Source organism: Monodon monoceros, unplaced genomic scaffold, assembly GCF_005190385.1.
Source record: "Monodon monoceros isolate NGI ecotype Baffin Bay Population unplaced genomic scaffold, NGI_Narwhal_1 Super_Scaffold_12, whole genome shotgun sequence".
Lineage (NCBI taxonomy): Eukaryota > Metazoa > Chordata > Mammalia > Artiodactyla > Monodontidae > Monodon > Monodon monoceros.
In genome coordinates this window covers 91162636-91177619 of record NW_021703768.1, presented here as the reverse complement: position 1 = coordinate 91177619, position 14984 = coordinate 91162636, and the positions used below count along the sequence as shown (strand labels likewise).

The window sequence follows — 14984 nt, the reverse complement described above, 5'->3', positions numbered from 1 at the left end:
AAAGGCCACCAAGGAAGGAACATGCCTTTTTACCTTATAACATGAAGGCATTTTCATAACTGTTTTATGTATTGGTTTTATCTTCAGTTTAGTTCAGCAATATTCTACATTAAACACCCAGCGTACCTCATATGTTACAAATATTCAAAAAACACGAGCTTGGTGATGACAATTCAAAAGAAGTCATATCCAAGTAACTGATGTGAAGAGACTCAGAAAATAAATCATTTGAGAATACTCTTTATGTCTTTAAAACAGAAAATAGGTATACTTTTATTTCAAGAAAGTATTCAGCATTTAAAGTGGAGAATGACGGACTAGTTGGTAGTGCTGGCATTTATTTTCTTTTCACATTGACACTTGGAAAACAAGGTTGTAAGTTAAACTCAGTCTCTTTAATATAAAGTCTTTATTTAGTCACCTAAGTTTATTTTTACAACAAAGCACTTTTAATGTAATTTAAAACACACATGCTTTGATTGAAGAGTGATTGTAAATGGATCCAGTTTTCTTCCAACTGTGATGACAACTTAGTCATTTCCTCTAGAAGTACTGGCTCTGAAGGAAGCATTTTAAGGTGTAACTGAAAAGAAAAACGATAGTTGAACATTTAATTTAAGAAAATTAAAATTTTGTTTATTCTGGATTTAACTGTTTTACCAAGGAAGCTCAGAAGGTACTATTCTTAATTTTTTTTCTTAAATGCTGGTTTATTACCATCTCCCATCTCCCTCTCCTCTATTATGAGTTCCTTTATGGTACTGTCACTCTTTTAATAGAATTCAAGTGGTCATCACTCTCCTCCACATAAGGACAGTCCTGATACAGATCCAGAAACAAGGTCCCAGTTCTAACACTAAATCTGTATTTCTGTGCTTCTTTTAAGTTTCTCCTTTCATAGTAACCCATTGTTAATGAATGACCTATGGGCCCTTTGCTTTATTTTCTAAAGATTTAAGTAAACATATTCAGGAAGGTAAATTTGGGAAAGAATATAGAAACAATTTATGGCATTTCTATTTTTAATTCTACATACTACTTTTCAAATAATTTAAAATAATTGGATCAAGTGAAAAGTTGTTTTAGATATTTATGGGATAAATGAAGAATCATATCTGCTATTACTGAAAATCAGCATCATCTACCTCCTTCAATACATTATACTACTGAGATAAACATGAGTTCTCTATTATATTAGTCATAAAAGCAACTGTCATTGTCAAATCATTTGAAACTCCTTCAACCAGGACAGAAGTAAATATTTTGATTTCAACAGTAGAAAAAACAAAAAATAAACATAAAACCTGACTCTCTTCATGATCATCAAAAAAAGTCTGCCAAAATGTAACTACATTAAAAAGTTAAGTTTAGTATACTGATCAAATGGATGACACATAAAAGTCAGGAGGTTGAGTCAAAATTGTGTTAAAAAACAAAAGCCAACAAAAAACAATTACAAGCTGCTGCACTATCCAGCCATCCAGTATGGTAGTCACTAGACACAGGAAGCTATTTAAATTAACTAAATTTCTATAAAGTGAAAAATTCAGTTTCTCAGTCACATTAGCCACAATTCAAGTGCTCAGTAGCCACACACGGTAAGTGTGGATATGGAACATTTCCATCTTTGCAGCAAGTTCTATCAGACAGCACTACTCTAGAGGAGGGCAAGCTGCGAAGTACTTTTTTATATATTAGACTTACCTTTAAAAACAACGCAAGGTATGCCTGGGCTAACTCAAAGTCACGCTTTTTGTCCAACATCATCCTGATCATTTTCAAGAAGCTCTTCATAACTTCTACAGAACCACCACAATCAGGAGACAAACTTCGCAGCTCTGTTTCAATTCCTGACGGGCCTAATTCTTTCAGAAGGTTAAGAGCAGCTTCATCTACATTAAGTTTTAATAAGAATCCAGTTATTATCTACAGTCATTTCTTTTAGGAAACTAGTTTACATTTCAAACCCGACATATACTTAAATTGCACAAGAAATTACTTCTATGGCTTTTTTTTTTTTTTTTTTTTTCGGTACGCGGGCCTCTCACTGTTGTGGCCTCTCTCGTTGCGGAGCACAGGCTCCGGACGCGCAGGCTCAGCGGCCATGGCTCACGGGCCCAGCCGCTCTGAGGCACGTGGGATCCTCCCGGACCGGGGCAAGAACCCGTGTCCCCTGCATCGGCAGGTGGACTCTCAACCACTGCGCCACCAGGGAAGCCCTATGGCTTAATTTTTGTTTTGCATTTTCAGTAAGCTTTTTTCCTATTAAGGCTGTTAAAATCTAATTAATACCTAGCAACAGACATTTTAATATGCTCATAAATCAGTCAAACAAATCCAAATGTAAGAAGGCTACAGAGGTATACGCCAAGTTATTAATAGTATTTGCCACTGGGAACAAGATGAGGTGAGGGAATTTATTTTTCTTTCTTTCTGTCGTTATAAAAATTATAAAAATACCACGTGATTATTAAGAAACATTAACACTACAGAAATATATGTGGGGAAAGACTCCACCCTAATCTTACTCACCCCAAATCTACTTCTTTTCCCTAGAAGTAAGCACTCTTGTTTCATATGCATCCTACGAAAACATATTCTATACACTTACAAATTTTATACGAGATATTTGATATTACAATGGCAATGACTATGCTTTTAGCTTTCTGAAAAGGAAGAACACCAATGACAAAAGTCTAATACGTTTTATTTTCTGTTCTTCAGTATACATTAAATAGTAGTGCTTTTTTTCTTTGTTCCCCCATAAATATAACAAGTTACTCCCTGTTTAATCCTGCTATTCTTTAGCCATCAGTACCATTCTTTGACTTTTGCCAATGTGCACTCGAGTGACAGTGGTATGAAAACAAAGCATTTGGATCAGAAAACAAGAGTATAAGTCAAACAGGAGAATGTGATTTTTGTTAATTGCTTACAGCTCTTACTATCATTATTAGCTACAGTCTGTAGCTTTCAAAGTTTAAATCTATTAAAACACTCAATAAATTTTAAAATTACCTTTTTATGTGATAATTTGGTAATATCTGAAATTATTTAAGACAAAAGTCTCTGCTGTATTGCAAACTATATTGCAAACTGTATTTGTAAGTAAAAACAAAAGCAAAAAAAAAATCCAATTTTCCATAAAGAATGAAAGGTTCTCAAAAGATTATTATAATCTCAATATCATCTGAGTTTAGTGTCACTCATTTAATATAACACAAAGCTAAAACTACTTAAGATTAAAACCAAAATTTCAGTCCTTCTGGTCTTTACTTTCAGCTACTGAGAAATCTAATATTTCACTCAATTCTCTTCATATAAAGTAAAATAAACTGAAATACTTGGTAAAATATTTTATAATTTAACTTACATTTATTATTTACCAGTCCTTCCTCAAGTTTCAAGCAGAAATCTGATTTTTGAGCCAAAATTCCAAGATTTACCACTTTAGACTTAAACAGAAACAAATACACATTATTCAAAAACCATAAATGTAACAAAAAATTTATAGTTTATAATTAAAAGCTATCAGTAATTTACTCTGTATCTGTAAAACTGGGTCTTGGTTAAAACTACAAATGTAAAACACAAAATACGCACCCCATATACTTAGAATGTTCCCTCCAATTTGCTTCTTACCTGTTGAGGATCACTATTTTGTTCAGGTGCAGCATATCTGGGTACAAGGCCAGGAACTGTTGGAATAAAAAATGGTGCTGATTTGGGTACTTTCGGTGGTTCCTTTGGTTTATTCTTTTTCTAATTAAGAGAAAATGAGAAAAGGAAAAAAGACTAGTAAGTAATTAAGTATTTAATTCCCACTTAATTTTTAAAAAGTCCAAAAAGTAAAGAAAGGGATGAAACTTTTTCAGACTAGTTTGCTAAAATAAAATCCCAACCAACCAAAACCACAGATATCCTTAAACTGGGATTCCCAGTGCAACCCTCCAGTATTCTTGCTGATAAGGCAGAAGGAAAATGACAGAGTTCAGGAGAAGCTCTAAGGCAAAAACAGCCCATTTTCCTGAAACATGAATATTTACGTGAAGAAGTAACAAGTAATTTTGAACTTCCTTTTTACTGAAATACAACCTTTTCTGCAAAATGGGCTAGAAAGCAAAATTTACATAAATGCTCAACAGCTTTTCAAATGTTTTTTCCAAAAGAAATTTGGAGCCAGAGTTAGACTCCACCATTAGAAGTAATTTGGTGAAATTTTTCTGTGAAGCATGGCCCTCATTCTTCTATTTTGTTGGAATTTTTGTTTTTCCTTAGTACTTTGTGCTTTTAAAAAGAGAATCCTGTTGCTCATTTATAAAATATTTCAAGTGTTAGCAAAATTCTATCATGAAAACCTCCCTTGGAATTCCCACTGACAGAATTCAGTTTTGGTGACTACATTGTTACAGATCACTCTCTCAGGAGCATATGGTAAACTGCCTAATAAAGGAGTCGCACAGTTTTACCTTACACTATTCCTCTTCCATTCTTTAGGAACCCTGGGGAGTTGCTTTTTGAAAGAAAGCCAGGGGTACTTGTGGCCTCCTGGAGGCACAGCATAAAAGAAAGTTGTTACATGAAAGCCAGACAAAGCACTGCCACTAGCAATGAAAGCACAGCCCTTCTTTGTGATGGTAGAAAGTATAGTAAAAGTCACAGTTACTCTTCTAACTCATGGTTCTTGAGTTAGAAGGCAGACGGTCACTGAGTTGTAAATAAAAACAAAGGGCTTTGGAGAAGTTCCACAGGGCTCTGGAAATCACCTAATTTCATAAAGAAAACCTAAAGCAGAAAAGTTACCCAAAGGACAAAAATAAAAATTCTAACCTCTTTCATTCAGAAGGAAATAAAAATATTGGAGGTGTTAGCATATTTCTCTCATAAAGAGCATTCACTCAGGTTTCTGGATGTTTTTATGCAGAACAAACTAGATCTGAGCAGCAGATATTTTGTCCCTTTACGGCTGACAAACTAGACAACATAATGGAGAGATTTCATTAACTATGTGCCTGGACAGCACACCTTTATGCTGATGCCCAATCTTTCAAAAAGTGAGCGAAAGAAGCACTTTTAAATTCTGTGCGTCAAATTAACATGTGAAAACCTCTCTTTTCTTACCCAAGACACACACAACTTTTCTTATGCTAAGTTATTAGTTACAAAAATACTTGCTGCACCTTGTCATAGTTATGTCAGTGTTCCTTACACTTTTTTTAATGCCAGCCCTTAATGTGACTTAGTACACACATAACCTCTGGTGACTGTATGCATTTCATAAAACAATACTTACCCTAATTATCAAAGGATAGTCTCTGAAATTTTCTACTCTAGTCTATACCTTTCAATTGCTTTTGCTACTCACAAATAGGGGTCATGAAACATGCTTTTAAAAAATTAATTTATGCCATAATTGTCCATTTTTAATGTAAAATTGTAAACTCAAGGACAAAGGGCCTAAGTTTTTTTCCACTGCTGTCTCAGGACACTACCCCATACCTAGTTCATATTAAATTATGTGCCTGAACCCAACAGCAAATCTTCTTATAGCTGACAGAGCAGGGTGTGGTATGATAAAGGGTGACTGAAGCTTACTTTTAAAAAGACCAGTGAAAGTATTCTAATCCCCAACATGTCTAGGAATAGAAACATCACACATTATGGCAATATTTTTTTTTCTTATTTCAGAAGTTAAAAAAGTAATTTATTAGGCTGGGCTTAAAACATCCAATTTCTAATAGCTCTGTAGTTGCAGGCTATACTTTTGCTATATCCAGAGGTCCTTGATTGCCCTCAAAGTTGATACATATATAGAGAGAAAATCTTGCGATAATCATACTAGATTAAACAGCATTTAACCAAATGGTATTCTCTTTACTACCTTAGGCATCACCTGCTCCTCCTAAAGCCCTCAAAGTAAGGGAAGCTATCTCTACTAAAGAAAATACTTTTGGAATGTGTCTTTAGGGGCCAATATTAAGTGTACTATAGTATTACCTTAATAATATCAAGATTTAGAAGATTTTTCCACCGGGATTCAGGAAGGAGTGACAGAGTCACCAGCTGCTCATTCAACTGTTCTGGGGAGTCATACTCTATCATTTCATCACTTGGTTCTGTGGTTTCTTCTAATAATTCTACATCTTAAAACAAAAAATTTTCAGGTAAAACAAATTAATGCTGAATGAGATTTTTACCATATAAAAGCAAATTAGTTCATTCTAAATGAACTAATTAGTTCATTTAGAACTAATTAGTTCCATTAGTATTTCATAACATGTTCACTCAATATAGCCTTGTAAAATCTTTCTATTTAGTTCATCTTCTTATTTTCTCATATTAACTACAGTTCCCATCACCAGACTCAAAACATTTCTCCACTGGTATACTATTCGATATCAATACCACATCAATTATATCTTTGCATAAATTCATGAAGTCATTCAAAATATTTCATATAAGCTAAAAAATACTTTGATTGAATGCATTAAATTTTGCCTTCAGTAGCAATATCCCGCACGTTAGGTTTATTATATTACACTTCAAAAACTACTATTTTGTGATTACCTTGGGTTTGACAAGTACCAGGAAGCATCACTACTGAAGGAACATAATCTGTGGGAAGTGGCCGTAATGAAACAACTGAATACAGGGAAATATTGGACCTGAGAAACAAAAACATAAGCAATATTGTAAAACTTATAAAAATATGTTCAGGGAAACTTCAATTATTGGTAATAATCTCCACAATCTTGAACTTGGCTATAAATTCTGATCACTTGTAAGTTAAAAAAAGATCTCAAAAATAGATAGTATTAATTTGAAAATGCTGATTCATATCATAGATGTCATCACAAGAAAGGTGTGCATACACATTATTAATGGAGTCTTTATTTCTAATGTAGCACAAAAAACTATTGGGTTGGCCAAAAGGTTCGTTCGTTTTCTCCCCTAAGATGGCTCTAGTAGCACTTAGTTGTCTTCAACTTCATTCGAAACAATTTTGTTAGGTTGTATGTGACAGCTGTCGTATCAGCGTACATTTAGAAAAAGACTTAGCAAATTGGTGAATTTTTGTGTAGCCATTTTAATACTGAAAATGGAAGAAGAAAAGCAACATTTTTGGCATATTATACTTTATTATTTAAAGAAAGGTAAAAATGCAACCAAAATGCAAAAAAAGATTTGCACAGTGTATGGAGAAGGTGCCTTGACTGATAGAACATGTCAAAAGTGGTTTGCAAAGTTCTGTGCTGGAGATTTCTTGCTGGACGATGCCTCACTGTCAGGTGGACCAGTTGAAGTTGATAGCAATCAAATAGAGACATTAATTGAGGACAGTCAACGTTATACTAGGCAGGAGATAGCCAACATACTCAAAATGTCCAAATCAAGCATTGAAAATCATTTGCACCAGCTTGGTTATGTTAATCGCTTTGATGTTTCTGTTCCATGTAAGTTAAGCGAAAAAAACCTTGATCGTACTTCCGCATGTGATTTTCTACTTAAACGTAAAACGTTTTAAAAACATTCCGTTTTTAAAACAAATTGTGACAGGCGATGAAAAGTGGAACTGTACAATAATGTGGAATGGAAGAGATCGTGGGGCAAGCGAAATGAACCACCACCAACCACACCAAAGGCCGGTCTTCATCCAAAGGTGATGTTGTATATATGGTGGGAATGGAAGGAAGTCCTCTATTATGAGCTCCTTCCAGGAAACCAAACAATTAATTCCAACAAGTACTGCTCCCAGTTAGACCAACTGAAAGCAGCAGTCGACGAAAAGCATCCAGAATTAGTCAACAGAAAACACATAATCTTCCATCAGGATAACGCAAGACTACATTTGTTTCTTTGATGACCAGCAAAAACTGTTACAGCTTGGCTGAGAAGTTCTGATTCATCTGCCGTATTCACCAGACAATGCACCTTCGGATTTCCATTTATTTCGGTCTTTACAAAATTCTCTTAATGGAAAAAATTTCAATTCCTTGAAAGACTGAAAAGGCACCTGGAACAATTCTTTGCTCAAAAAGACAAAAAGCTTTGGGAAGGTGGAATTAGGAAGTTGCCTGAAAAATGGCAGAAGGTAGTGGAACAAAAGGGTGAATACATTGTTCAATAAAGTTCTCGGTAAAAAATGAAAAATGTGTCTTTTATTTTTACTTAAAAACTGAAGGCACTTTTTGGCCAACCCAATATTTATTTGAGAGATCAGTAATGGCTAATACTTTTATAAGGTAACATAACATCCATATATTTATGTTCCTTTGACAAATGGCAACCTTCATGTAAGGAAATTATAAATGAAGTAAAGATGGACTGAGAGAATTAAGTCAGAGAGAGAATATGCTGATCAGATTCTTGGGGGGTTGCTGAACAATCATGGATTTCTCCTTTCTAGAAGGTCCTCTAAGCGCTACCTGACCCTGCACCATGGCCTTGGATGACTAATCAAGATGTGGATACCTGTCCCAAAGTGGGCTAATCACATTCTGTCTCCCAAACATAATGAATCTGGAATGGAAAATAAAAATTGGAAATATCAGATTCTGAGTTAATAGCTGTACTATATGCTCTTGTTGCTGAGGCACCACAGCTACCATTCTTCTCTTGTCTTGATTGTTCAAGCCTCAAAGATTCCAGGAGATACCCCATTTTGCTTATTAAGATGGCCAGAATCTATTTTTATTATATAGTGAATTTACTTTCATATCCCAAAAAGCCAATTAGAAAATCTTGTAATTACAAAAGGAATTCATTTTTTCCTCTTCCTCAATAATAAGAGTTAAAAGAATTAGGCATCTAAACTCAGAAAACAAACAAAAAATTTTCTAGACCCAGATAATGGATCATTTATTTTGAACTCTTCTATGTTCATCACCATTAGAAGACCACCATTAAGATCTGTACATGGCTATGAAAAGTTATGCAACTAAAATGAATCTTAGAAAGCATTCTGCCCACACTTATGCATTATTTTATAGATAAAGGGGTCTGAAGTTGAGAAGTGACTAGCCAAGGTCATAAAGGGGTATTGAGGCAGTGGCAGGAAGACCAGCCCGGCTGGGGATATCCCTTTTTTAAGATTTTTAAACTCACTTATCCTTTCCGCAAATAAAAGCCAAATAGTATAACAGATAAAAATCAATCATGTGGTTTAGAATACACACTTGAGCAAAGCTATCTAAATTATCAAGCAGATGTTGACTTAGTCATAGACTTAATGGTGAACTATGTGACATTTCCATTTTATAAGTTAAAAAAAAAACCTAAAGGGCAATGTTAGCAACTATGATTGTCTGACAATATCATCTTCCTTTTCCTTCTTACCCCAAAGAGAACTGTATACAAGAACTTACCATAGATAAATTCCAAGGTGGTCTACATGGGAAGTGGCCAGAAAGTCTCCGGTAGGGGACATAGTAACATTAAGAGGAGCTGAGTCCAACAAAAAGCTGTCTATAAGGCTATAGAAAGAATCAAGATGTTAAAATATTTGAACTCTACCAAAAAGGATATAATTCACAAAATACATTTTTGCTAAAAAATCAAAGGGTAAGAGATGCAGAAATTTTTTTTTTAAATCACCAACACCAGAAAGTCATCACTAACAAAGAGCTTTGTTAACTAAGTTACTATGTGAAAATAATCTCCTTAATGAGAAAGACCCAGAGCAGAGCACTAAATAGACCAATTAACTGGAGAGAGCTTCAACAACAGGGAGAATACAGGAGGAAATGCTGTTTTTCTGGAATGCCATTTTGGCAGACTTGGAAACAATTCTAAAGATGTCACACATTTAAAATAGATTATCAGTACTCTCCTGTATTTGTTATTTCAGTGAAAATAATAAAAGGTGTAGGCAATAGAAGAAAGTAATAAAATCATTATAAATAATAAGGGAATGGTAGTAGAAAAAAATTTGAGCAATTCTGTTTTTCAAATAGGTAACCATGCTATATATGAAACATGAAAATTCAGTCTATAGAGCATAACCATAAAGCAGCTTATAGAAACTAGTCTCACAGCTTCAAAAAGCTATAAGCAGGGGTTGAAATTGGGGAGGAAAAGGGAGCAATCACACTCAAGAAGAAGACTCAGAATAGGCTTCTCAGAAAACAGTGTGTGAGGTGAGCCTTACAAAGGGACAGGAATTCAATGGATGTTGATGGTAAAGAAAGCATCTTCTGGATGAGGGAAATGTGGAGGGCAAGGTGAGGGAAAACAGTGTCTAGCGAGGAGTGCAGTTTGGTCTTGAATACCAAACATCTGAGTTTGTTTTTGTCTTTTAATAAATGGAAAGTCACTACAGGCTTTTGAGCGGATAGTGCTGTAACCTTCACTTTCATAAGAAAATCTGCTAGCAGAATGTAGAATATATCTGAACAGAAAGAACAGTGAGATTATGGTAGTAGTCATCTAACAAGCAGTGAAGATTTGAACTAGGACGGTGGAAGCAGGAAATTTAACGAGGTGAATTTAAGGAGCAAAAGGAAGGCCTCATACATTGGCATCTTGCAGAAGAGGCTTCCTAGGCTGGCTAAGAGTGTGAATACCTTGTATACTTTAAGAGGAGTATACTGGTTTTAATCAGGGCTGTTTTAAAAACTACTTTACTCACTGAAGCCAATACATTATCCATGAGAAGGCATGGCAAGATGACTGAAGCTCAGAATCTACATTAAATAAACCAAATTATTTCAAGAAAGCAAATGACAGGAGTTAACACCTTTTTTAGTGCTCCATGCTAGGAAGTATCCTGAGCACTTGTGCCTACTAATTTAATCCTCACAACCCTATGAGGCAGATCTGTCCTAACTATACACATTAGAAAAATGAGGCCCAGTAAGATTTAAAAACTTGCTCAAGGTAGAAAGTAACTGAGCCATATCTGTCACCAAGCAGTCTGCACACTTAATCACTATAAGCTCAGTAAAACCATTATGGAAACTAAAGGTACAACAGTTTGATAGCACACACACCCAAAAGATGCCTACACTGGTAATTCATGAAGCACACTCTGAGCAGCTCAAAATGAAGGCTTTCCAATGGAAGCATTAAATGACTTATCCATGATAAAATCTCTCTCAGTGTGTTCACAGAGTGATTAACAATGTGAACCTTAACTAGGTAGTAGGACAAGACTAAATTTAGGAGCACTACAAGCAAACCAAAGTGTGCTCAGGACAATGACTGATGTTTAATTTTCACTTATGGGGAAAAAAGAGTAATAATCTGTCTGATTTCTGCTCACCCCTTCTTTGGAAACTCACAAGAACAGCTGCTCTTGGGGATCAAAGGAATTGGGAAGAAGGACGATTGCTAAACACTTACTATAACCAGAGACTGTAAAATTATTTGTTAATTCATTTAATGCAAACAACCCAAAGCAGAAACTTTATCTCCATGTATACTGATGATTAAACCTAAACTCAGCAATTTCAGATCTTACCATTTCTTCTTTGTCTTAATATTTGTTCACTACAAGTGTAAGTGTGTGAGGGGTGAAACTCCCTAACATGTTCAGAATCTATCTGTTAAAAAGAGAAATCTACTGCTTGAGCAAATTTATTTTACTTGATACTATAATTGCTTTGGCAAATTCATTGTGCAGTGTGACTTCCATAGCTGTTGTGTGTGGGTAGGCTGGCCTTCCATTATGTAAAAGCATCAAACTGAGGAAGGTGGTTTCCACATCCATAGCATATTTTACATGGCCAAATTAGTTCATAAAGCCTAAGTCTACAGGCTTAATCCCAGACCTAACTACCATATAGTCTCCTGCTAATCCTACAAAATGAAGTCTCAGGTAAATTATGTTTTTTGAGAGAAAAACTGAAAAAAAATTCCCATTTTAAGGGATCAGATTTTCAAGTACAAAGCTCCTCATAAACAGAGGTAACATGAACCCACTTCTGATTATATTCTAAACAAATGCAGAGAATGTCTAGATGTTCAATCTCCAGAGTGACGGAATCACCTTACAAAGGAAACTTTAATGAATAGAATAAAGGGATAGTTTTGCCTCAGTGAGAAATGCAAAACAATGTTCTACTGCAATTATTCTCATGTAATCCTCCTCAGAAAGCAAGGTCAGGTGAATGAGACAGAAAAAAAATGCAAAATTCTATTAAAACTATTTAATTTTATATTTTTCTCACCCCCAAAAGAGTTCAACCTAAACTTCTAGGAGATTAAAAGCAACCAGAAATTACAGGTGGTAGTGGTAGGGGATGAAAGATAATTTCAGGGATAAAAAATTTCAACTCTGGGGACTTCCCTGGTAGTGCAGTGGTTAAGAATCTGCCTGCCAATGCAGGGGACATGGGTTTCAATCCCTGGTCCAGGAAGATCCCACATGCCACAGAGCAACTAAGCCCATGCACCACAACCGCTGAGCCTGTGCTAAAGCAGTATTTTATCAAAATAATAAAAAAAGAAATAAAATTAAAAAAAAAGAAATTAAAAAAAATTTCAACTCTGCTTCTCTGAGAATCCTACAAACACAAGAAAATTTTCAGCACTTAAACAAAAAAACCTTTACAGTAAACAGTTCAGTACCTATGCAATTTGTTTTAATTATTTTTTTGGATGCATTGGGTCTTCGTTGCTGCATGCAGGCTTTCTCTAGTTGCGGCAAGCGGGGGCTACTCTTGGTTGCGGTGCGCGGGCTTCTCATTGCTGTGGCTTCTCTTGTTGTGGAGCATGGGCTCTAGGCACACGGGCTTCAGTAGCTGTGGGGCGTGAGCCAGTAGTTGTGGCTCACGGGCTCCACAACACAGGCTCAGCAGTTGTGGTGCATAGGCTTAGCTGCTCCTCGGCATGTGGGACCTTCCTGGACCAGGGCTCGAACCTGTGTCCCCTGCGCTGGCAGGTGGACTCTTAATCACTGCACCACCAAGTAGTCCCTGCAATTTGTTTTAGATAGGCACGATTCCAGATGGATACATCTGTATGTTACCACACACACCAAAGGTTTACTCATACATATCACTTTTTAGCCTTCGTAATGTGTATATTCATTCTTTACATATTTAACAAGTTATGTAAATGATAAAACTGCTTACTGAAGAAAAAACTAGGACTCTCCAAAGGTTGCCATACTAATTATGTTTTAAAAAAATAGGGGAAATCAAAAAACCCAACAGAGGACTTCCCTGGTGGTCGAGTGGGTAAGACACTGCGCTCCCAATGCAGGGGGCCTGGGTTCGATCCCTGGTCGGGGAACTAGATCCTGCATGCATGCTGCAACTAAGAGCCCACATGCCGCAACTAAGAAGTCCACATGCCTCAGTGAAGATCCCGTGTGCCGCAACTACGACCCAGCACAGCCAAGATAAAAAAATAAATATTAAAACAAAACCAAAAAAACCCAACAGTTACCTATGGTTGTATGGTGAAATACTGATCCTTACTTCCTTACTATCTTCTACATCAAGAAAACCAAATCATCCTTAGAACATATGACACAACCCAAGCAAGGCTGATATCACAACTATTGGGAAATGTCTTTCCCCTACGCTTATTACAGCAAAATCTCATTAACAAACTATGTCGCCTTGGGCAAATCACTTAACTTCTCTCTGAGCCTCCGTTTGCTCATTTGTAGAAGAGGACTAAAAAACAGTACCTATACCTAATAGGATATGAGAAAAGATGAAAAATAAAAGTGTATCAAGTGCATAGCAGCTCATGGTAAATGTTAGCTTGGCTGCAGTTAGGCAGCAGCAGTTGTATGATACTGCTTTTCAGCCTTTCTCATTTGCTCCACTTCAAATCTTAACCAAAAAAGTAGTTTTTCCTTTATTAAAAATATACTTTGGTCCAATCATTATATTTTCTTTTAACAATCCCTATGTGACTCACTTCTTGCTCTGGTGTTTCTCCCAGCTTAATGCTTCTGTATTCACTTAAAATTGCCTGTGTTCACCAAAACATAAGATACCAGAGTTGAAAATCTATCATATTTGAATCTGTTCATCTTTTTACTAAAATAAGAAATTCAGCAAAAAAGGCTAATGCTGAGTCTAAGACTGGTGGCTTTGAATGCTACTTTCAGATCCTAATTCTTCCATTCCAAAAAAACCTTACCACTTAAAAAAAAATATTTTGCCATTGTAGTACTACTGAACATTAACCTGTCTCTCCCATCTAACATGAACTTAAAACTACTAAAAAGGAAAATGAAAAGGGCATTGTGTCAATTCTATTTTCTGTACAACTTTCCTACTGTAAAGTAATTCAAATTATAATGTTCACTTTTAGATAGAAGCAAAAGTCCAAGAAGCAAAAGACTAATCAATATTTCTAATGGTACCTTTAGAAAAAGTTGTGTTTCTTTTTTTTTTTAATTAAGAAAGTACCAACTTGAGGTGAATGTTTTGAAGCTGAAGGACACAGGCAACTAATTATATTTTGCTTTACTCTAAGTACAAAAGAGACCCACCTGTGGACCAAATTCCCTATTTATTAGAGTTGGACCCATTAGTGACACTCTTGCTGTGCATATTTCCAAATCCAGTATGTATGCTGTATAGACAGCTTTGCCTCATTCCTTTATCAAACTTAAAGGGAAATAAGTACATCAGGGTTTTTCCTTTCTAAAGGTCAAATTGCTTTCAGGTATGAGCTTATCTAATTCCTGAGAAAGAAGAGTAGTAGAATTGGACAAAACTTAGTTTAGGAACACTTCAAAAGCTTGAAAAGTACTAGCTTCCTTCTCATCTTTCTCACATATCTCTTTTCTTATGGTATGTTCCTTTTCCCATCACTCCTTTCAAACTCAATCTAAGCAATTCTACGTTAAGTGATATGATTTCAAATTGTATCTATTCCTACATAATTTTTAACAACAAAGTACTCTCTCTCTCAAATTACTGAACAGAATTAATGTTTTTTCTTCAAGTGCTGTTTTAGTAGCAAGTTTCAATCTATGCCAGATTTCTGAACCCTGTTGGGTTTTACCCAAATCTTAAGAC

General features: G+C 35.5%; 1 protein-coding gene across 1 annotated transcript in view; it reads right to left on the bottom strand.

Annotated features, from left to right (window-relative positions):
• Positions 1–240: 240 nt before the first annotated feature.
• WDR36 (WD repeat domain 36) overlaps positions 241–14984 on the bottom strand; it is a 37728-nt gene continuing 22984 nt past the window's right edge. The window contains exons 17-23 of the mRNA XM_029219103.1: positions 9366–9473; positions 6568–6665; positions 5998–6143; positions 3643–3762; positions 3374–3455; positions 1705–1892; positions 241–583 (exon numbers count right to left, since the gene is read on the bottom strand). Coding sequence (XP_029074936.1) covers positions 434–583; positions 1705–1892; positions 3374–3455; positions 3643–3762; positions 5998–6143; positions 6568–6665; positions 9366–9473 — 892 coding nt within the window. The 3' untranslated portion in view covers positions 241–433. The remainder of the gene's footprint in view (positions 584–1704; positions 1893–3373; positions 3456–3642; positions 3763–5997; positions 6144–6567; positions 6666–9365; positions 9474–14984) is intronic.